A 23,235-nucleotide genomic window follows, 5' to 3' on the forward strand; every position below is an offset into this window, starting at 1 on the left:
TTTATTTTGATCTTGTAATTTTTTAATAATTGTTTGGATGTTAAAGATAATATCATTTGTTGTGTTTGAGTTTGATTTTAAAATTTTAAGAACTGAAAGTGAATCGGAGAAGATAATGACATTCTGTTCCTCTTCCTGTTGTACATATTCTAGTGCTTTTAGAATTGCTATTGCCTCAGCTGTGAAGATAGATGTGTTTTTATGTAGCTTATAGTATTTTGTATACGTTTAGGTATTACGAAGGCATAACCGGTGCCTTTTTCTAAGAATATGGTTTATAAAAATTGTAGTACATTTAAGGATTATTGTAAAGGAATGATAGTACATTTCGACTGTGTACCTGCATAATGTCCTATATGATTTTGGACAATATTCAAGGGAGAGTAAAAACTATTTTATTTTGCGGTCTGGCTTTGCAATTTTCTCCATGACATAGTCTCTTCTCCATGACAGTTAGGACCGAATGTTTGTTGCTCGGCAGTTAGGACCTAATGAAAGAGTTAAAATTAGCTCCAAATTATATGATTGGTTATTTGTTACTATATTGCCATAACGTATTTTAGTGGTTAGGTTCCAATGCCGCTAAAAACGAAAAATGAAATAGGAAATTATGCATGTACGCAGTCGATTTACTACAATGTATGTATAATATTATAATACACTCTGGGCCAAAATTAACCGGCCACCTTAAAAATGGGTAATTTTTGATGTCTTATATCTCCTAAACCTGTTGTCCGATTTAAGTGATTTTTTTAATATATGATAACCTTAAGCCTTAACAATATCGATATAATAATATTGCATATAATAATATAAGCATACCGGGTGTACGAATCAAACTGTGTTTCTTTCTTAAAGTTTGCATCACCCTGTGGAACATTCTAGCATTTGTAGAATACTGAAATTAAAACCTAACTATAGCATCATGCTTTCTCAACATCTTGTTGTTTGATTGATTCGCTAATGTTGTACAATAAAAAAGTTAAGTGCCTTAACAACTAGACATGGTTTTTATGATAGGGTGTTTTTAAAAAATGTTGGCAAAGTTTAAGGGGTAATTCTGCATGAAAAAATAATGACAGTTTGCTTTATAAACTTATGTCCGCAAATGCTTCGTTTTCCGAGATAAGGGTGTTGAAAATTTTCTGACAAACTGACGATTTATTCATTGCTTTAAAACCGGTTGAGATATGCAAATACAATTTGGTGGGTTGTATGACGTAATTATTGCATATTTTTTGACATACAATTAAGAATTTAATATTCACCATTGGCGCGCATACGGGTAATATGAGCCATTATATTACCCGTATGCGCGCCAATGGTGAATATTAAATGCTTAATAGTATGCCAAAAAATGTGCAATAACTACGTATTAAAACCCACCAAATTTCATGTGCATCTCTCAACCGGTTTTAAAGTAATAAATAAATCGTCAGTTTGTCAGAAAAATTTCAACACCCCCTATCTCGGAAACGAAGCATTAGCGGACATAAGTTTCTAAAGCAAACTGCCATTATTTTTTCATGCAGAATTACTCCCTGTATTGATAAAAAACATGTGTAGTTGTTAAAGCACCTAACTTTTTTATTATCCAACATAAGCGAATCAGTCAAACAACAAAATGTTGAGAAAGTATGAGGCTATAGTTAGGTTTTAATTTCAGTATTCTCCAGATGCCATAATATTCCACAGGATGATGTAAACTTAGAAAAAAACACAGTTTGATTCGTACACCCGGTATACAATGAAAATTTACCTGTTTAGCAACAATTTTATTATAACGATATTGTCAAGGAATAAGGCTATAATATATTAAAAAAATCACTTAAATCGGACAACAGGTTTAGGAGATATAAGACATCAAAAATTTCCCATTTTTAAGGTGGCCGGTTAATTTTGGCCCAGAGTGTAGTAAGGTTGTTAAGACTGCTCAATCATAAAAAGTAGTATTAGATTATTTTAAAATTTGAGAAACAAAGATTCACTATTATAAAACTACCACCATAATTTTCTTGATACTATCAAGCATTGCTCATATTTAAACAAAAACAAATTAGACATATTAGACCAGAGAAATTAGCAATTAAATGGCCTCTTTCGTGACATCCATTGATACAGCTATCTAAGAACTGCTTTGGGTAAATTTAGTTACAACAATATCCAATATAAAAATTATGCAAAAGATTTACCGTACTTTTTAACTTATAAACAATATATTAACAATTAAAAATCGCTGTTTGATTTTAAATACAAAAGGTGGAGACCGGTAAATTATATGAAATAGTGACACAATTTTTCTGAAGTAGCATAGAAAATTATTTAAAATGAGAGTTTGCAAAGTTATTTTTGTCTTTTTGTTGCTTAGTTATTGGGAAAATAGCTCCAAAAGTCGATTTTTTGAAAAATATTAATAACTTTTCTGAAAATTAACAAAATACTTTAATTTTTCGTCAGAGAAGGAACAATGTTACAAGCATTTTGTTATTAAAATTTCAAGAAGATTCACTTAATATTTATTACAAAATTGCATTTGTTTTTCCCAAAAAGCTTTTATCTACAACGTCATTATGCGTAAACTGTTAGTTTTACATTAATTCTAAAGGCACCAAATTAAAGAAAAAAGATCATTTTATTAAATTAATGGTTAAAAAATGTGTGCTAAACATTGTAAAATATTTTTGAAAAAGTGGTATGATTTTAAGCTTATAAACAATTAGAATAACTCAGACGCATTAACATGTAGGAAGTTAATATTTTTTTGACATGTTGGAATTTTTATACAAATTCAAATAAAACAAATAATGCCCTAAGGCCCTTAAGACCCGAGTTACCCATCTTTTTTCAAAAATTCACCGTGGCTTTGTTTATAAACATTAGGAAAGTCAAAAAGAAACATTTAAAAGAATAGAAGTTTAAGTATAAACAAAAAAATCAAAAGGATTCTTCTAAAAATTAGCCGTCCTTGATGCGCAAAAATGCAAGGTTTAAAAGCAAAGCAATTGTTTGATTTTACTGTCGAAAAATGAATTCACAACTCATTTACAAAAGTCGCAATAACTCCGGTTCTAATCAACAAAAATTATTGTTCTTTTTTGAAGTTATACTTCTTTACGGGCGTAATGACGGTGAAATTTTATATGGGAAAATCTAGCGACCGGGCGCATGCGCATTATAACTTTGTTCTGATTGGATGTTCAAATGACATGACAAAAATTATCCAATATGGCAGCTGTGGCACAGCTGTGGGACTGTGTTTGGTTATAATGTATGCTTGTTGCGTTTTAAAATTTGTAGGAAGAGAAACAACAAACAAAAAGTTAGTTAATGGTTATACTGCCTTTTTAAATAGTTTTCATATTATATTTTTGGACTTATTTACATAGAAGAGATGATTGTTGCATGCCAATGTGAAAGCTCATCAAACTGTGCCTAGTATGAGTGCCGCAGATCTCGCTTATTCAAAGCTAAAGAATCTTTCACTAATAAGTGTTTTATAAATAGTTGATCAAATTTTGTTATGATATTTGAACATAGCCACTTTGCACGACGCAAGTGATTGCGAAATTTATTAGTCGTTATACGGGCTCCGATACCTACCTTGAACCTACCAAAATACATAAGTAGTATGTAATACTTTTTTTTACATAATTTGATTACCATCAAAATTTCTATCAATATTCACCTAATATATTGTCTTCTTACCCTATGTTTTGTTGTATTTTTTCAATTCTAAATCATTTCAATTCAAAATCAAAATAATTTGATTTACATAATAAGTTAAAAATGTCAAAAGGTTAATCTGTTTAGTTAGACGATCTTCGCACATAATGACAAGCTGTCTCTGTGGCGCAGTTTTAATGCGAGTGAATCCCAATACAACGCAAATACAAGCCGCGTGGTAAGTTGGTTCGAATCCCAATAGAAACTTTTATTTTTTTTATACATTTTATGATTGTAAGTATATTTATTATATAATTTTATTTTCAGAAAATACGTATTTAGTTAAAAAAATTTCCGACAATTAATGTTCAGAAATCATTTGTGGCATTTTTAATGTGTTTGTGTGTGTTTTATTTTTTTATTATTTTAATTTTTGGCACTGTTTTAATAAAAATGTTTGAGAAGTATTAAGTATAAATTAATTTAATATTTAAATAAAATATAAATAAAAAGTATATTAATTTCGTTTATAATCATATAATCATATAATAGAAGTATAACTTCTTACGTGCGTACAAAGTACACACACATTCTTTTTTTTAATTCGGGGTGCCTTAGTGCATAGATTATAAAAATACGATCAGCTAATTTGTGATTTGTTTATTTAAGCCAGTATTTTGTTTAAACCATTTAAAATAAATATTTTTTTGCCAAATTTTGCATCTTTCTTATTATTAGTAGTATTAAAAGTTAATCAAGTGAAAAATAACCTAAATATTTATCTATAACAGTTATAAATAAGATATTTTAACCATTTAATGCATTATACCGCGTCTGACACGGAGCAGCTTGCCGAAAAATTTGGGACTTGCACGTGTCTCACAATTGCTACCGTAGTACAACGCTATTCAAATATTGTATGGCTGTTTTTGGTTTATAGCGAATTTATTATGTTATTTTTAATGGTTACTGTACTTACGTTGAAATGTTTAATGCCGTTTTTGGTTTATAAAGAGTTTATTAGATTATTTTCGTTTCTGTCAGCTGGTAGATGTTTCTTGTATTGTGTTTGCAATATTTACAGTTTATTTTATTTTCGTTACTGTCAGGTAGTAGATCTTTATTGTATTATCTACAATTGCAGTGTTTACAGTATTACAGAGCGGTGCACAAAATATTTTTGAACTTTTTACAACTTTATTATCAAACTTCAAATTTTTTTTTATTTATGCCTTTATTATAATTCTACGCCCCTATAAATCTTTGCTTTTAATTGTACATAAATATTAAATTTTCTAATATAAAAATACTTAAAATATATATAATTAATTTATTAAATTAAAAATACTAAGTTATTTTAATTTTTTTTTTAATACGCCCTTGTCATGAAAAATACACTTACTACTACTCCCCTGATAACTGTTTTTTTAATTATATACCTTATAATGCATAACAGAATCATAAAATGAAAAAAATAAATCTTTTTTGACAGTCACCTCGAAAGTAATGTGTGCATTAAGTGGTTAAAAAATAAAATTTACAAAAAAATTTATTTTTTATTTGAAAATCATGAGTTTCGATTTTTCTTAAATTAGGCTTATTATTTTTGGAAGCATAGCTTTCTTATAGCTAACTACGGATTGAACGGTAGATCATGTATGAAAAAAATAAGAGGGATTGAAACGACAAAATGCAACGATCGTGCGACCATACACTGTAAATGTAATCGCATGCATAATAAACTTAAATAAAATAAAATTAAATTAAAGAAAATTACGTAAAATTAAATCAAATTAAATAAAATTAGGTAAAATTGAATCTAACAAATAAAATTGCGTCGAATCGAATAATATTAAATAAATTAAATAAAAAAACATCGCTCTGTTTTTTATTTGACAAATAAACATTGCTTTTGGCTTAAATTAAATGTTTAAACTGCCAAGAGGCAGGTGTGTGACTGCTCGACATTTAATTTAAGCGAAAAGCAATGTTTATTTATGAAATAAACATTTTTTATATTATGTGGTATCAGTAAAATGTATTTTGAGTTAAGTAAATTACATACATTCTTCTTTTTGCGTCAATTGTTTTAATTCCGAAATTATTTTTTGGCCACCCTGTATAAATAATGATGTTAATGTTTATATTACTGAATAGAGAATTGAATGACCTTTCAAATGAGCTACCACACGACTCATATTCCCATTTAAAAAAAATCATCGATGACGTCATCACGCCCAATATACGTCAAAAAATCATAATTTAAAAATAAAAATCGACCTGTCAGAGCTTTAACTCTGAAAATAATTAAGTCATGAGATAATAGACCGTTTCCACACTTTATGAATGCACTGTATATGTATATACATACAGTGCACTGGAATAATTGTTGCCCCCCTTATTAACGTATTTATTTTTAGCACATGAGCAAAACGCTCAGCAAGTCGATTTTTAAAATAATCATAGTATATTATAGCATCAATGTTTCGAACTTTCGCGATCCCTCTTTAGGTGACAGTCATAACTTTGATTTTTTTTAATGGGAACGAACATCATGTTACACCTCATTTAAAAGCTTTTGAAGTACTGATTACAAAAATGTATAATACTTTAATTGTTTTTGAGAGCGTAGGCGCAAAATTTCGGTCAAGTTTTTTTTTTCGAATGTATTCATTTTTTTCGAATACTGAGAAACGTAATACGTATTTAAAATTTAGTGTGATTTTTAATTTTAAAAATATTATTCAAAAGAAACTTTTTGAAGTTATACTTCTTTAGGCGCGATAGAGAGTGAATTTTTATTATTCTGCGCGCATGCGCACAGAGACAGTATGCTGTTCGTTGCTAAATCTTTTAAGTTACATGTATCAGTCCAAAAAAGGTGTGGAAAAAATATATTAGTGTTTTCAGTAAATATATTTATTATAATTTTTGTCTTTGGATTTGTCTTCCTCGGGAGTAAGGCAATACGTTTTACTAAAACATTTTTATTTAATACTTCACTTCGTCTATTTGTTACCGTGGTTTGTCATAATGTCCGAGAAACCGTCAAAACAATGCCTTCGTAGCCTCATTGGTACAGCATTCGACTACGGATCGAGAGGTCCCGGGTTCAAATGCGGACAATTGCTGTATTTTTTTTCATTTTTGGATTTTTGGAAAGTGGTAAGTAACTATTAAAATCAGTTTAATATTTAAAAAAATAAAAATAAACTGTTAAAAGTATTTTATTTCGCTGAAAACATATTATAGAAGTATAACTTCTTACGTGCGTACAAAGTACACACACATTCTTTTTTGTTTATTATAAGGGACTTTCGGTCCTCTGTAATAATGTAGTCTTTCATTCTGCGTTTAAATTTTTCAAAAATACTTATTAGTTTTCTCAGGATTCGAAAAAAAATAATGGATTTGAATAGAATTCGACCCAAAAGTTTGTAATCATTTTTACATGTTTGTAATCAATATTTGAAAAGCTTTTAAATGATATGCCACATGGTGCACTTTCCTATTTACAAAAATCAAAGTTATGTCTGTCACTTGAAGAGGGATCGCGTAAAGTTCGAAACATTGATGCTGTAATATACATACTATAATTATTTTAAAAATCGGCCTGTCGCACAGTGGTTCCAAATGCTGAAAACGTGGTCATGAGGCTAAAAAAGGAGTCCCTATTTAGGGATTTTCATGTTTTTACATTTGTTTTCTCATACTATCGTAGAGTCCTAATACGCAGGTATGAGGATCACACTGGATGTATTCTGGTTCACAACTCGGGAACAAGTGGGCTATGTCCGGGGATATGTTGGTCGGCAGAGAAAGTGAAAAAGAACGCGTATATTGAAAACGCTGTAAAACGTTTTGTGGTTTATCAATTTTATCGCTGTAAAGCAGATTCTTCCTTTTTAAGTATGTAGTAATGGAAGATGTAACTTAAGTCAACATGTATTAACAATAAATGCCATAAATGTGTTAATGCATAAATAGTGAAAATATACTTGAAATAATTAAAATTTTGTAAAGATGAATTCAAAAAGTACAAAATTCTGCATAATTCTGCGACTAATATTTATTAATCTTAAAATATATATTAAGGAGATACAGAATCACTTTGGTTTAGCTGTCTATAACTGCCTATGCATTGCTGGCAGTTGTTTGAATACAAAAGTGGCAGTTGTACATAAGTAATAGTTTCTGAATATTGTACTTCATAAAGAAAATGTATTGGTAATCAGCAGTTTCAAAAGTCCCTTATAATATAAAATTTTAAACGAAAATGCGGCTAAAATAAAATTTTCGAATTTCTTTCGTCCATATTGGGTCCGCCATTTTGTTTAAAAAAAAAGTAAAGTTAGATTTATAATCAGCGATATTAACCTACCAAATTTGACAATTTTTTTTTTATTGATATTTTCAATTTCTTTCCGCTATGTTGGATCCGCCATTTTGTTTTTCAGAAAAAATAATACCAGATTCGTAATCAGCGATGCCAAAAACCCTTAAGAACGAAATTAATTCCAAAATGTATAAACAATATACGCTTTTAAAGGTTCATGACCACGTTTTCGGCATTTGAAACCACTGTGTGTCGGAGCGTTTTGCTTATGTGCTAAAAATAAATAATATACATTTTACATTGAATCTACGTAACCTGGAACCACATTTTTTATTATCAATTTTATAGCAGTTACATATGTCAAAAATTATAAATCCCGCTTTACAGTATTTCACAATATCAAAAATTGTTATTATGAAAAGTTGTTTGGAATTAAAAATCTGAAACCGACACCCATTTTTTTCATTAAGTAATCGTAAAACAAAGGTATTATTCATAAAAATTTCTGCATGGTCTGAAACCTAAGATGCAACTATCAAATATCAAATTTTATCAATTTATACCTATATATAATGAACCCATTAAAATTTACAGACTTAATTTAATTTTAACATATTTTATAATTATACGAAGTTTTATAACATTTGCAGCCTTGTCGGGTTTAGTCAAGAAAAGTAATTTTCTAAGCATAACTCAAGAAAAATTAACAATGCATAGATTTGATTTCAAATAAAAATTAATATTTTTTTGTAAAGTAAAATTTATTGTTAAATTATATTATTTATAACTGTAATACATCAATATTTATGTTACCTATCATTTCATTAACTTTTATACTAATAATAATAATAATAAAAATGTCAAATTTAGCAAAAAAATATTTATTTTAAATGGTTTAAACAAAATACTGGCTAAAATAAACAAATCACAAATTATCTGATTGTATTTTTATAATCTATGCACCGAGGCACCCCAAACTAAAAAAAGAAGATCAATTTTCATTGATTAGAACCGGAGTTATTGCGACTTTTGTAAAAAATGAGTTGTGAATTCATTTTTCGACATTAAAATCAAACAATTGCTTTGCTTTTAAACCTTGCATTTTTGGCGCATCATAGACGGCTCATTTTTAGAAGAATCGTTTTGATTTTTTTTGTTTATACTTGAACTTCTATTCTTTTAAATGTTTCTTTTTGACTTTCTTAATGTTTATAAACAAAGCCACGGTGAATTTTTGAAAAAAGATTGGTAACTCGCGTCTTAAGGGCCTTAGGGCATAAGTTTTTTTGTTTAAATTTGTATAAAAATTCCAACATGTCAAATAAAAAATATTAACTTCCTACATGTTAATGCGTCTGAGTTATTCTAATTGTTTAAAAGCTTAAAATCATAACACTTTTTCAAAAATATTTTGCAATATTTAGCATACATTTTTTAACGATTCAATGATTCAGTTTAATAAAATGAGCCATTTTCTTTAATTTGGTGCCTTTAGTATTTATGTAAACCTAATAGTTTACGCATAATGACGTTGTAGATAAACGCTTTTTGGGATAAACAAATGCAATTTTGCAATAACTATTAAGTGAACCTTCTTGAAATTTTAATAGCAAAATGCTTGTAATATTGTTCCTACTCTGACGTAAAATTAAGGTTTTTTGTTTATTTTCAGAAAAGTTATTAATCATTCTCAAAAAATCGACTTTTGGAGCTATTTTCCCAATAACTAAGTAACAAATTAACAAAAATAACTTTACAAACTCTCATTTTAAAGAATTTTCTATGCTTCTTCAGAAAAATTGTGTCACTATTTTATATAATTTACCGGTCTCCACCGTTTGTATTTAAAATCAAACAGCGATTTTTAATTGTGTATATATTGTTTATAAGTTAAAAAGTACGGTAAATCTTTTGCATAATTTTTATATTGTATATTGTTGTAACTAAATTTACATAAAGCAGTTCTTAGATACCTGTATCAACGGATGTCACGGGAAAATCCTTAGTTCTCTGGCCTATATAGAATACTTGTGGATGTGTACTTACTTTATCTTTTGTGATTTTATACAAAAAGCTTGGTGACTTGGAAATATGTGAATGTTCTTTAATGACCTCTGTGACTTTTGGACTGACCCAAATACTGCCAACTTGCGATTGTAGCATTGACAGAGGGGTCTCTCCTCTATTGTTGGGTGTATACAAACTGGCGTGCCCCTAAAAAAGAACATAAGACAATTATTGGAGATCTCTTGTTTTCTTTTAACATCTTAACATTGATACTTACAAACAAAACTCATCGGGTAGGTACCTTAAATTACTCTAATTTTAAAATTTTATTGAAAATCCTTTATAAAAGGTATAGAATTTTACTAAAATCCATTAAAGGACTTCATCAAATCACAGAATATTTTCGATATAAAAATATCATCGTCAGTGCTGACACAGATTAATCACATGCTGAGCCACCAAAAATACTTGGATATAAACCCTTTAGTTAGATGTTATGAAAATATGTTAAATTTACATTATTATTTCTAATTCCCAAACTATAAATAATATTGGCATGGATATGACCCTTAGGCATCGCATGACTCCACAGACAACATGTGGGTTGCTGACCAGCAGGATCCATCCTTACATTATGGACGATGGATGGCGACTGTTGTCATCCATTGTCAGCCCTTCTCATCCAGTTGGCATTACTATCCATGGTCAATAATGTAAAAAGACTGTTACTATACTTTTTTTTAACATAAAAGGACAAAACAAAAATAAGGTTAAATTTTTTATATCGAAAATGTTCTATGATTTGATGTAGCCCTTTAGGGGATTTTAATAAAATTAAAGTTCATATAACATATAGTTCATATAAAGGGTCATATATCAGCAGATATTAACTCCTACAATTAATTATGCAGGAAAAGATTCAAGGAAGGCGCAGAGCATAGGTAGGAGAAAATGTCCTGGCTGAGAAATCTGAGAGAAGGGTTTAGATGCAGCTCAACTGAACTCTTTCGGGCTGTAGTCTCAAAAGTGAGAATAACAATGATGATTGCCAACCTTCGTCGCGGAGATGGCACGTAAAGAAGAAGAATAAAATTAATTATATAAATACCCTTTATAAAGGATTTTCAATAAAAAATGTTGTGATTAATGGTATAAAGCCAGCTACAGGAATATTCTTTCCTTATGGATTTTATCTGATTTTGTTAAATTGTACTCCACAGAGATCCAAGGCTTGGAAAATTATTAAATTACTTTTGCAGACAGTTACCAAAAAAAAGGTATTTCTTATTGTACTCCACAGAGATCCAAGGTTTGGAAAATTATTAAATTACTTTTGCAGACAGTTACCAAGAAAAAGGTATTTCTTTTATTTGGAACTTATTAATAGTGAACTCAGTGCCTTGATTATTTTTGACTATCGGATATTGTAAGGTTGACTTCAAAGAAAAATGCCGGCAGATATTAGAGCTTTCCTATCGTCTACGCACGAAGCGACGGTTTTTAATGTAATTTATTTTGACTTATTTTATTATTACTATTCTTTTACATTCGGAGTGGATCCATAACCAGTATAGGATCAGAACCAATATCTAATTAAAAGCACTCTACAATGACACCGGTATTGTCCAAGAAATTAAATCACAGCGACTAAGATGGGCAGGCCACGTGCACATATTTCATAACGAGAGACTTGTAAGACTGGTATGGGAGGAAATTCCTACAATGGGAGAGTTCCTATGGGAGAGATAACATCCAAGCAGATCTCCAGAAAATGAACATTCCATTTGACCCTAGGTTAATGGACGACAGAACAAATTGGAAAAAAGTTGTACAGTCAGCCAGGCAGGACCCACCCAGGGTTGTAGCGCGACGTGATGATGATGATGAGTGGATCCATAAAGCAAAGAACATCGTTACTAATTCTAACATATTGATAAGGCTGAATAGTACTGCTCAATATTTGTAGAGTGTTTAGTTAGTAAATAAACAATGTTCCGCACATTTGTCTACACATGATTAATGTTGTACGTACTAATTCCCTTGATTGATTGACTGATTCCGTCAGGGTAGACAGGTAAATATACCCTCCGAAATTATTTTATATTCTGGATTCATCACGATTGGACTGTTTTCCTTTGTTATGTTGTTTGATTTCTTTCCTTTCTTTCCTTTTTGCATTGTTATAATTATTTTTGCTATATTTTAATTTATTTTATTAATTTTTTTTTGGATTTTTTGTTATTAAGAAACAGGCATGGAATTGCCTTTACTAGTCACATAGTGTATGGTCGCGCGAAGAGTGTGGTTTGTGATAAAAAGCTATATTTCCAAAAGATACTAAAGAAAGTTTAGTTAGGAAGAAAAAAAATACGAAAATAAAGAAGGTGCCTCAATTAGCAAATCAATTTTATTAATTGATTATTATTGTGAACTTGTCAGAAAAGGAACAACGAATCGGTGTCGTTATGGAGTATGGTACACACTATAATTTAATAAATTTTCCAAAACCAAAAATTTATTTATAAACAATATGGTGTTATACCTACAATAGCCCAATAAAATAAAATAAAATCAAAATGTAATTCCGTACAGGTTAGAATAAATTTTTTAGTAAAGTTTAGGTAAAAACAAAAGATATTCTCAAGAAAGTATATGATTCATATGAGGGGATCATTGTTTAAATAATTAAAAATTGGTAATTTTTGCACAAAATTTACTTTTTTAACTGCTGCGGCAATTTTTGTTTTTATTACGGATTTTACAATTTTTTCTGCAAAGACGAAGAAACAGTCTTTTATATGAGACTTACTAAATTAAATTTGACCCATAATTTATTTAAATAATTGAAAATCAAAATTGAAAAACAAATTTCCAAAAAAATATTATTTGCAATATAACTTAGCACTATAAAATATTTTGTTTTACAGAAAAAGTTGCGCTACGACATCACTATAAATTGACAAAAAAATTGGTTGATAAATATTGAGTAGTTTATGAGATACCTATTTAATTTGTTTATAAAAAATTACTATTTTTTCAATTGCAAAAACGCGGTTGTTGCCGATAGAGTATACAAGTTTTAAAGGTCTCATTTTGTTTGCTTTTATGTATATTTTCGGTAAGTGTATTGAAAGATTAAAATTTTAATTAAACACCCTTTCAAAATGGCCCTTGAAAAGTGGTGTAATTTGTTTAAAACTTGTTTTTTAATAACATCACCGGGATTAAACATTTTGAAATTATTTTTCGCTATTCGTGTTCCTGGTAGTTTTTGACACACTTACAAAAGAAAAAAAATTTCTAGATCCATTTTTTGCCGAGATAGCTTTTCCAAGTTTAAAAATTCATAATTTGTTTATTTATCAATATTAACATTTTAAAGTGCGTGAGTACATCTATCAACCCTACTACTTAACAATGGCATTTATACATAGAGTTAAAATTTTAGAATATTTTGAGAAATAATGATTTTCGCAGCGACCTTAACTGAAAACTTTTTGCATGAAGTGTGGTGCAGTAGTACTTTGCAATATCTTCGTTAATAATGGACCAATTTCAATGTTGTATTTTAGTTTATGGTAGCTTATAAAAATAGTAATAACATCTAAATGACACTTTTAACAATAAATAATCGTCAATTTGTTATAAACAATTTTTTTTCAAATTTTGTTTCTCTAGATGTTATAAATAAAAGTTGACACAAAAGATTTTTTATAAAAAAAATAATACTGAATTGGCATTAAAATTTGTTAAATACTTTTTTCTTTGTTCAATATTAAAATATATATTATGTATTTTACATTTAATTTTATAATCTTTTTAACAGGTAATACACTAAAAATTGTGTATATTTGTTAATTTATATTCACTTATATACATTTATTTATATAGAGGTTGTCCTCCATTTTTTATATATTATATTTTGTATTCACATTATCTTTGCGAGATTTTGCCAATGATTTGTACAAAGAAAAAAGTTTTTATGATTCTTTAACAAAATTTTACTATTTTGATAAATTTTTAAAATAAAAATTTATTTTAATACTCTTTTGTGATTATCTTTGGTGTCAACTTTTTTTTATCACAATACCAGGGAAAAAAATGTTTTGAAAAAAAAATTGTTTATAACTAGTTAATGATTATTTATGGCAAAAATGGTCGTGTCGTACAGCAGTGGCGTGCTGGCCATATAAATGAATCGGTGCAATCACCGAGAGGCCGCAGCCTATTGAGGCCGGTCAAATAAGTGTTTTCACAAAAAATTTTGGATGTAGCAATTTTTTTTTAATTTCTAATCGAATGATATTAACAAAACAATTCAAAAATATTTTATTTCCATACATAGTGTTCGAGCCATTTGAATAATATTGCATTAATTCCAGTTGTCTGTTTTATAATATAAAACAAACAACTGGAATTAATATATAATATAAAACTGGTGTATATTATACACCCTGTATTTCAAAACAGTTAGAATTAAGACGTTGAATTGGGCCATGAATAGGTATTATTCGGCTGATAATATAAACACAGACTTTTACACAAAATACGACTCAGCAATTGTATATATATTTTTTCAGATATTATGTGTCTCTAGGAAAAGTTCATTAAGTATTTTTGGATGTTTTCCAATACTAATGTCTCAAAGTGAAGATGATTTACAACGTATCTCTCTCTCTCTTGTGGTTTCACCATTACTGTGGATCGTGATTTCTTTCAATATTCCTAACAATTTTATTCCATTGGTCTCTATCTTCAGCTGCTCTAAGTGCTTTGGAGAATGACTTTTCAGCTGAATTCTTAATATTGTCGGACCATCTAGTTGGTGATCCTCCTCTTGATCTTTTCCCCGAAACGTTTCCAGAAACAATTAATATCTCCAAACTATCTTCACCTCTGTGAACCACGTGACCGAATAATTGCAGAATTCGTTACAGATATACTGTGGGCAGACTTTTTTTTTAATTTTGAGTTGGTTTAGAATGGAAACGTTTGTCCTATGAGCTGTCCAAGGTATGCGCAGCATTCTTCTCCAGCACCACATCTCAAAGGCATCCGCTCTCAAAAGCACCACACTTGGACTCAATGAGTCTCAGCTTGATATTTTGAGATAGATATGTCTTTCCAAACTTTAGTTAGGCGACTTATCGCATTTTTTGCAATATCAATACGTCTCCTTACTTTTGCTTCACAGTTACCATCGTCAGTTGTACTAAACCTGAGATAGACAAAGGTGTTTACTCTTTGGTATTCCTGTAACATGTTAGTCAGTTGAATAGTGTCGAATCTGTCGACCACCATTATTTTTGTCTTAGCTTTATTGATTTTCAGACCAATTTTATTGCTTTCGTACTCAACTTGGAAGGCTTGGAAAATTATTAAATTACTTTTGCAGACAGTTACCAAAAAAAAGGTATTTCTTATTGTACTCCACAGAGATCCAAGGTTTGGAAAATTATTAAATTACTTTTGCAGACAGTTACCAAGAAAAAGGTATTTCTTTTATTTGGAACTTATTAATAGTGAACTCAGTGCCTTGATTATTTTTGACTATCGGATATTGTAAGGTTGACTTCAAAGAAAAATGCCGGCAGATATTAGAGCTTTCCTATCGTCTACGCACGAAGCGACGGTTTTTAATGTAATTTATTTTGACTTATTTTATTATTACTATTCTTTTACATTCGGAGTGGATCCATAACCAGTATAGGATCAGAACCAATATCTAATTAAAAGCACTCTACAATGACACCGGTATTGTCCAAGAAATTAAATCACAGCGACTAAGATGGGCAGGCCACGTGCACATATTTCATAACGAGAGACTTGTAAGACTGGTATGGGAGGAAATTCCTACAATGGGAGAGTTCCTATGGGAGAGATAACATCCAAGCAGATCTCCAGAAAATGAACATTCCATTTGACCCTAGGTTAATGGACGACAGAACAAATTGGAAAAAAGTTGTACAGTCAGCCAGGCAGGACCCACCCAGGGTTGTAGCGCGACGTGATGATGATGATGAGTGGATCCATAAAGCAAAGAACATTGTTACTAATTCTAACATATTGATAAGGCTGAATAGTACTGCTCAATATTTGTAGAGTGTTTAGTTAGTAAATAAACAATGTTCCGCACATTTGTCTACACATGATTAATGTTGTACGTACTAATTCCCTTGATTGATTGACTGATTCCGTCAGGGTAGACAGGTAAATATACCCTCCGAAATTATTTTATATTCTGGATTCATCACGATTGGACTGTTTTCCTTTGTTATGTTGTTTGATTTCTTTCCTTTCTTTCCTTTTTGCATTGTTATAATTATTTTTGCTATATTTTAATTTATTTTATTAATTTTTTTTTGGATTTTTTGTTATTAAGAAACAGGCATGGAATTGCCTTTACTAGTCACATAGTGTATGGTCGCGCGAAGAGTGTGGTTTGTGATAAAAAGCTATATTTCCAAAAGATACTAAAGAAAGTTTAGTTAGGAAGAAAAAAAGTACGAAAATAAAGAAGGTGCCTCAATTAGCAAATCAATTTTATTAATTGATTATTATTGTGAACTTGTCAGAAAAGGAACAACGAATCGGTGTCGTTATGGAGTATGGTACACACTATAATTTAATAAATTTTCCAAAACCAAAAATTTATTTATAAACAATATGGTGTTATACCTACAATAGCCCAATAAAATAAAATAAAATCAAAATGTAATTCCGTACAGGTTAGAATAAATTTTTTAGTAAAGTTTAGGTAAAAACAAAAGATATTCTCAAGAAAGTATATGATTCATATGAGGGGATCATTGTTTAAATAATTAAAAATTGGTAATTTTTGCACAAAATTTACTTTTTTAACTACTGCGGCAATTTTTGTTTTTATTACGGATTTTACAATTTTTTCTGCAAAGACGAAGAAACAGTCTTTTATATGAGACTTACTAAATTAAATTTGACCCATAATTTATTTAAATAATTGAAAATCAAAATTGAAAAACAAATTTCCAAAAAAATATTATTTGCAATATAACTTAGCACTATAAAATATTTTGTTTTACAGAAAAAGTTGCGCTACGATATCACTATAAATTGACAAAAAAATTGGTTGATAAATATTGAGTAGTTTATGAGATATTTAATTTGTTTATAAAAAATTACTATTTTTTCAATTGCAAAAACGCGGTTGTTGCCGATAGAGTATACAAGTTTTAAAGGTCTCATTTTGTTTGCTTTTATGTATATTTTCGGTAAGTGTATTGACAGATTAAAATTTTAATTAAACACCCTTTCAAAATGGCCCTTGAAAAGTGGTGTAATTTGTTTAAAACTTGTTTTTTAATAACATCACCGGGATTAAACATTTTGAAATTATTTTTCGCTATTCGTGTTCCTGGTAGTTTTTGACACACTTACAAAAGAAAAAAAATTCATAATTTGTTTATTTATCAATATTAACATTTTAAAGTGCGTGAGTACATCTATCAACCCTACTACTTAACAATGGCATTTATACATAGAGTTAAAATTTTAGAATATTTTGAGAAATAATGATTTTCGCAGCGACCTTAACTGAAAACTTTTTGCATGAAGTGTGGTGCAGTAGTACTTTGCAATATCTTCGTTAATAATGGACCAATTTCAATGTTGTATTTTAGTTTATGGTAGCTTATAAAAATAGTAATAACATCTAAATGACACTTTTAACAATAAATAATCGTCAATTTGTTATAAACAATTTTTTTTCAAATTTTGTTTCTCTAGATGTTATAAATAAAAGTTGACACAAAAGATTTTTTATAAAAAAAATAATACTGAATTGGCATTAAAATTTGTTAAATACTTTTTTCTTTGTTCAATATTAAAATATATATTATGTATTTTACATTTAATTTTATAATCTTTTTAACAGGTAATACACTAAAAATTGTGTATATTTGTTAATTTATATTCACTTATATACATTTATTTATATAGAGGTTGTCCTCCATTTTTTATATATTATATTTTGTATTCACATTATCTTTGCGAGATTTTGCCAATGATTTGTACAAAGAAAAAAGTTTTTATGATTCTTTAACAAAATTTTACTATTTTGATAAATTTTTAAAATAAAAATTTATTTTAATACTCTTTTGTGATTATCTTTGGTGTCAACTTTTTTTTATCACAATACCAGGGAAAAAAATTTTTTGAAAAAAAAATTGTTTATAACTAGTTAATGATTATTTATGGCAAAAATGGTCGTGTCGTACAGCAGTGGCGTGCTGGCCATATAAATGAATCGGTGCAATCACTGAGAGGCCGCAGCCTATTGAGGCCGGTCAAATAAGTGTTTTCACAAAAAATTTTGGATGTAACAATTTTTTTTTAATTTCTAATCGAATGATATTAACAAAACAATTCAAAAATATTTTATTTCCATACATAGTGTTCGAGCCATTTGAATAATATTGCATTAATTCCAGTTGTCTGTTTTATAATATAAAACAAACAACTGGAATTAATATATAATATAAAACTGGTGTATATTATACACCCTGTATTTCAAAACAGTTAGAATTAAGACGTTGAATTGGGCCATGAATAGGTATTATTCGGCTGATAATATAAACACAGACTTTTACACAAAATACGACTCAGCAATTGTATATATATTTTTTTAGATATTATGTGTCTCTAGGAAAAGTTCATTAAGTATTTTTGGATGTTTTCCAATACTAATGTCTCAAAGTGAAGATGATTTACAACGTATCTCTCTCTCTCTCTCTTGTGGTTTCACCATTACTGGATCGTGATTTCTTTCAATATTCCTAACAATTTTATTCCATTGGTCTCTATCTTCAGCTGCTCTAAGTGCTTTGGAGAATGACTTTTCAGCTGAATTCTTAATATTGTCGGACCATCTAGTTGGTGATCCTCCTCTTGATCTTTTCCCCGAAACGTTTCCAGAAACAATTAATATCTCCAAACTATCTTCACCTCTGTGAACCACGTGACCGAATAATTGCAGAATTCGTTACAGATATACTGTGGGCAGACTTTTTTTTTAATTTTGAGTTGGTTTAGAATGGAAACGTTTGTCCTATGAGCTGTCCAAGGTATGCGCAGCATTCTTCTCCAGCACCACATCTCAAAGACATCCGCTCTCAAAAGCACCACACTTGGACTCAATGAGTCTCAGCTTGATATTTTGAGATAGATATGTCTTTCCAAACTTTAGTTAGGCGACTTATCGCATTTTTTGCAATATCAATACGTCTCCTTACTTTTGCTTCACAGTTACCATCGTCAGTTGTACTAAACCTGAGATAGACAAAGGTGTTTACTCTTTGGTATTCCTGTAACATGTTAGTCAGTTGAATAGTGTCGAATCTGTCGACCACCATTATTTTTGTCTTAGCTTTATTGATTTTCAGACCAATTTTATTGCTTTCGTACTCAACTCTTCGCAGGAGATCAAATATTTCTTACAACGTACGCTGCACCAATTTAACATAACCGCCAGAAAATTTAACATGTTAATTTCCCCAAAAAAGACAAAATGCATGGTTATAACAGCAAATTCAATAAGATGTAAATTGGAGCTGGAAGGTCAGATAATAGAACAAGTGATGGAGTTTTAATAATTAGACATCTGTTGGATATAGATAAATAAATTAAATATTTTTATAGCAGTGCCATCTACTGGCCGCTTTACTATTTACTGTATAGTGTGTTGCTTTCAACGTTTGTTTAACAAGTAGTCCTTAAAATACAGCCATTGGGTAAACAACGTTTTATTTGTTCCTTAAATCTCCCATTTTTGTTCCTCAACTCTACAATTTACGAACAGGTTATGGGCTCAAACGATTAAGTGGAAGATTTTCTGGTCGTTCAAATCAAAACAGTGTGTGTTCATTCGATAAAAAGTTAGTTAGTCGGTTTGTTGGTTAACAACGTGGTTATTAACAGTATCGAAAATGGCGGTGAATTATCTTACAAGTGTGCCGCGTTTAACCGGTAGAGATAACTACCAGGACTGGTCGTTCGCGGTTGAGAATGTCTTTGTTCTAGAAGGACTAACAAAGTGTATTCAGGGAACTGAACAAGACACAACGCTTGTTGCCAAAGCCAAAGCTAAGTTAATATTGACTTTGGATCCATCCATATATTTGCATGTGAAAGAAGCTGAAACGGCGAAAGATGTATGGGATAAGCTGAAAAAGTTATTCGAAGACTCAGGTTTTTCGAGGAAAATAGGATTGCTTCGAACACTCATATCACTAAGGTTGGAAAATTGCAGTTCCATGGAATCCTATGTGAATCAGGTGATCGAAACTGCACAGAAGTTGAATAGGACTGGTTTCCAAATTGATGACTTGTGGTTGGGATCGCTTCTCCAAGCGGGACTTCCGGAACAGTATACTCCAATGTTATTGGCAATTGAACATTCGGGGATCTCTATTACCACTGATGTAATCAAATCTAAATTGCTAGATATGCAGATAAACAGCACTAACAGTGAAAAGCAGACAGCTTTTATGTCAAAGTCGAGTGAAGTTAGCACTAAGCATGTCAAAAAAGTTAACAAGAAAAACGTAACCTGCTTCCGGTGTAAACAAAAAGGTCATTATATGAATAAGTGCCCTAGTGCTAATAATAATGCGTTTAGTGCAACATTCTTAAGTGGAAACTTTAAATCTACAGATTTTTATGTCGATTCTGGATGCAGCACGCATCTTACAGCGAGAAAAGATTGGTTGACAAATATCCGAGATGCAAGTTCGTCCAATATAACTGTGGCTAACAGTGAAAGTTTGGAAGTGAAATGTGCTGGTGATATGATGGTAACAACAATTGTCGATAAAAAGAGATTAGAGGTAAGCATCAATAATATATTATATGTTCCTGATCTGACGACAAATCTTTTATCTGTTTCTCAATTGATTAAAAATGGAAATGAAGTTATATTTGAAAATGCAGGTTGCAAAATATACAATAAAAATGGAATTATTGCAACAGCTGAATTGATAGATGGTGTTTATAAATTGAATACTGAATGTATTTCAGATCGTAAAAATTGTTTATTTGTAACTGGGGATACCTGGCACAGACGTTTCGGTCATCTAAATAGCCTATATCTAAATAAAATGAAAGATGGAATAGTAGATGGACTGAATGTGACTGGGAAAATTGATATTAACAAGCAAAACTGTATAGTTTGTTGTGAGGGGAAACAAACGAGATTACCGTTTCCAGAAAAAGGTCACAGGGCCAGTAGTTTATTACAGCTTATTCACAGCGATGTATGCGGGCCCATGGAAAACAAATCATTAGGTGGCTCTAAATATTTTGTTACTTTCCAAGATGATTTTAGTAAAATGGTATTCATTTATTTTATTAAAACAAAAAGTGAAGTTTTTAATTGTTTTAAAAATTTTAAAAGTATGGCAGAAAACCAGAAGGGTGTCCATATAAAAACTTTGCGAAGTGACAATGGTGGAGAGTTTTGTTCAAAAGAATTTGAAGAATATTTAACTGTAAATGGTATTATACATCAAAAAACGAATCCCTACACTCCTGAACAAAATGGTGTAGCCGAACGTTTAAATCGGACAATCATAGAAAAGGCAAAATGTCTGTTGTTTGATGCTAATCTTGAAAAAATGTTTTGGGCTGAAGCTGTAAACACAGCTGTTTATCTAAAAAATAGATCGCTGGCTTCCGGCTTAAAGAAAACACCATTTGAAATGTGGACAGATAGCAAACCTGACGTTAGTGGTCTTAGAATATTTGGCAGCAAGGTGATGGTACATGTTCCAAAAGAAAAAAGATCAAAATGGGAGAAAAAGGCTATTCTGCACATTTTAGTAGGATACTCTGAGACTACGAAAGGATACAGGGTGTATAATCCGACCACTAAAGAAATAATAGTAAGTAGAGACGTACAAATTATGGAAGACACAAAAAGGTGTGAAGTGATTCATGTTGATTTAGAAGGTGAACATGGGGCAAAAGAAATGTTAGATTCAGTGGGAGATAATAATACATCATGTCAGGATCAGAATCATCAGGTTGAAGAGAACACATCGACTGATGAAATTGTTGAGAACAATGATCCCGATTATGTATGTGACTTGCCGAATTTGCCAGTGGATGAAATCAGGAGATCAACAAGAATACCTAAGCCAAAAAGGTTTGATGAGTTTGTGACTTATTTGTGCTCGGATAGTGACTCTGATCCGGTTAGTGTCGAGGATGCCATGTCTAGACCAGATAGTAACTTATGGTTAGGGGCTATGACAGAAGAACTGCAGTCTTTCGAGGATAACTCAGCATGGGAAGTGGTTGATGTTCCTGAAGATGGTTGTGTAGTGAAGTGTAAGTGGGTATACAAGAAAAAGGTTGATAACTCAGGTAAAGTGAAATATCGTGCAAGACTGGTAGCAAAAGGTTACACTCAAAAATTTGGTGTTGATTATAATGAAACCTTTTCTCCAGTCATAAGGCATTCTACATTAAGACTTTTATTTGCTTTGTCAGCAAATTTGAATTTGGATATTTTTCATCTTGATGTTGCGACGGCTTTTTTAAATGGTGATTTAAAAGAAAAAGTTTTTATGACAGTACCTGAAGGTTTAGAAATTGAAAATAATAAAGTATTAAGGCTAAAGAAAGCCATATATGGTTTAAAACAGTCAGCTCGGTCTTGGTATGAAAAAGTTGATAATTTCTTAATTAATCTAGGTTATAAGAAATCTGATTATGAGCCATGTCTATACACAAAGATGAAAAATAATCTAAAAACCATTATCTCTGTTTATGTTGATGATTTTTTTATTTTTTCTAATGATTCAGATGAATCAGATAATTTAAAGTTGAAATTAAATGAATGTTTCAGAATTAAAGATTTGGGAGAAATTAAGAATTGTTTAGGTATGAGAGTAACTCATAATAAAGAGAATGGTGTTATAACTTTAGATCAAAAATCCTATATTGAACAGTTGTTAAAAAGGTTCAATATGGAGGATTCGAAAGAGGTTTCTACCCCAATGGAAATTAGTTTAAATTTGAATAGAGACGATAATGCATCTGCTCAAGTGCCTTATCAGAATTTAATAGGTGGTCTTATGTATTTGTCAGTTTTGACAAGACCAGACATTTCATATCCTGTAAGTTATCTCAGTCAATTTAATAATTATCATTCAGAAACGCATTGGAAGCATGTAAAACGAATATTAAAATAT

At 30.1% G+C, this 23,235-nt stretch overlaps 1 protein-coding gene across 1 annotated transcript in view; it reads right to left on the reverse strand.

Moving 5' to 3' along the window:
* The window catches only part of LOC114336694 (palmitoyltransferase Hip14), an 83,844-nt gene that overhangs the window by 55,545 nt on the left and 5,064 nt on the right, over nucleotides 1-23,235 (reverse strand). The window contains exon 4 of the mRNA XM_050650432.1: nucleotides 10,046-10,213. Coding sequence (XP_050506389.1) covers nucleotides 10,046-10,213 — 168 coding nt within the window. The remainder of the gene's footprint in view (nucleotides 1-10,045; nucleotides 10,214-23,235) is intronic.

This window comes from Diabrotica virgifera, chromosome 5 (genome assembly GCF_917563875.1).
Source record: "Diabrotica virgifera virgifera chromosome 5, PGI_DIABVI_V3a".
NCBI lineage: Eukaryota > Metazoa > Arthropoda > Insecta > Coleoptera > Chrysomelidae > Diabrotica > Diabrotica virgifera.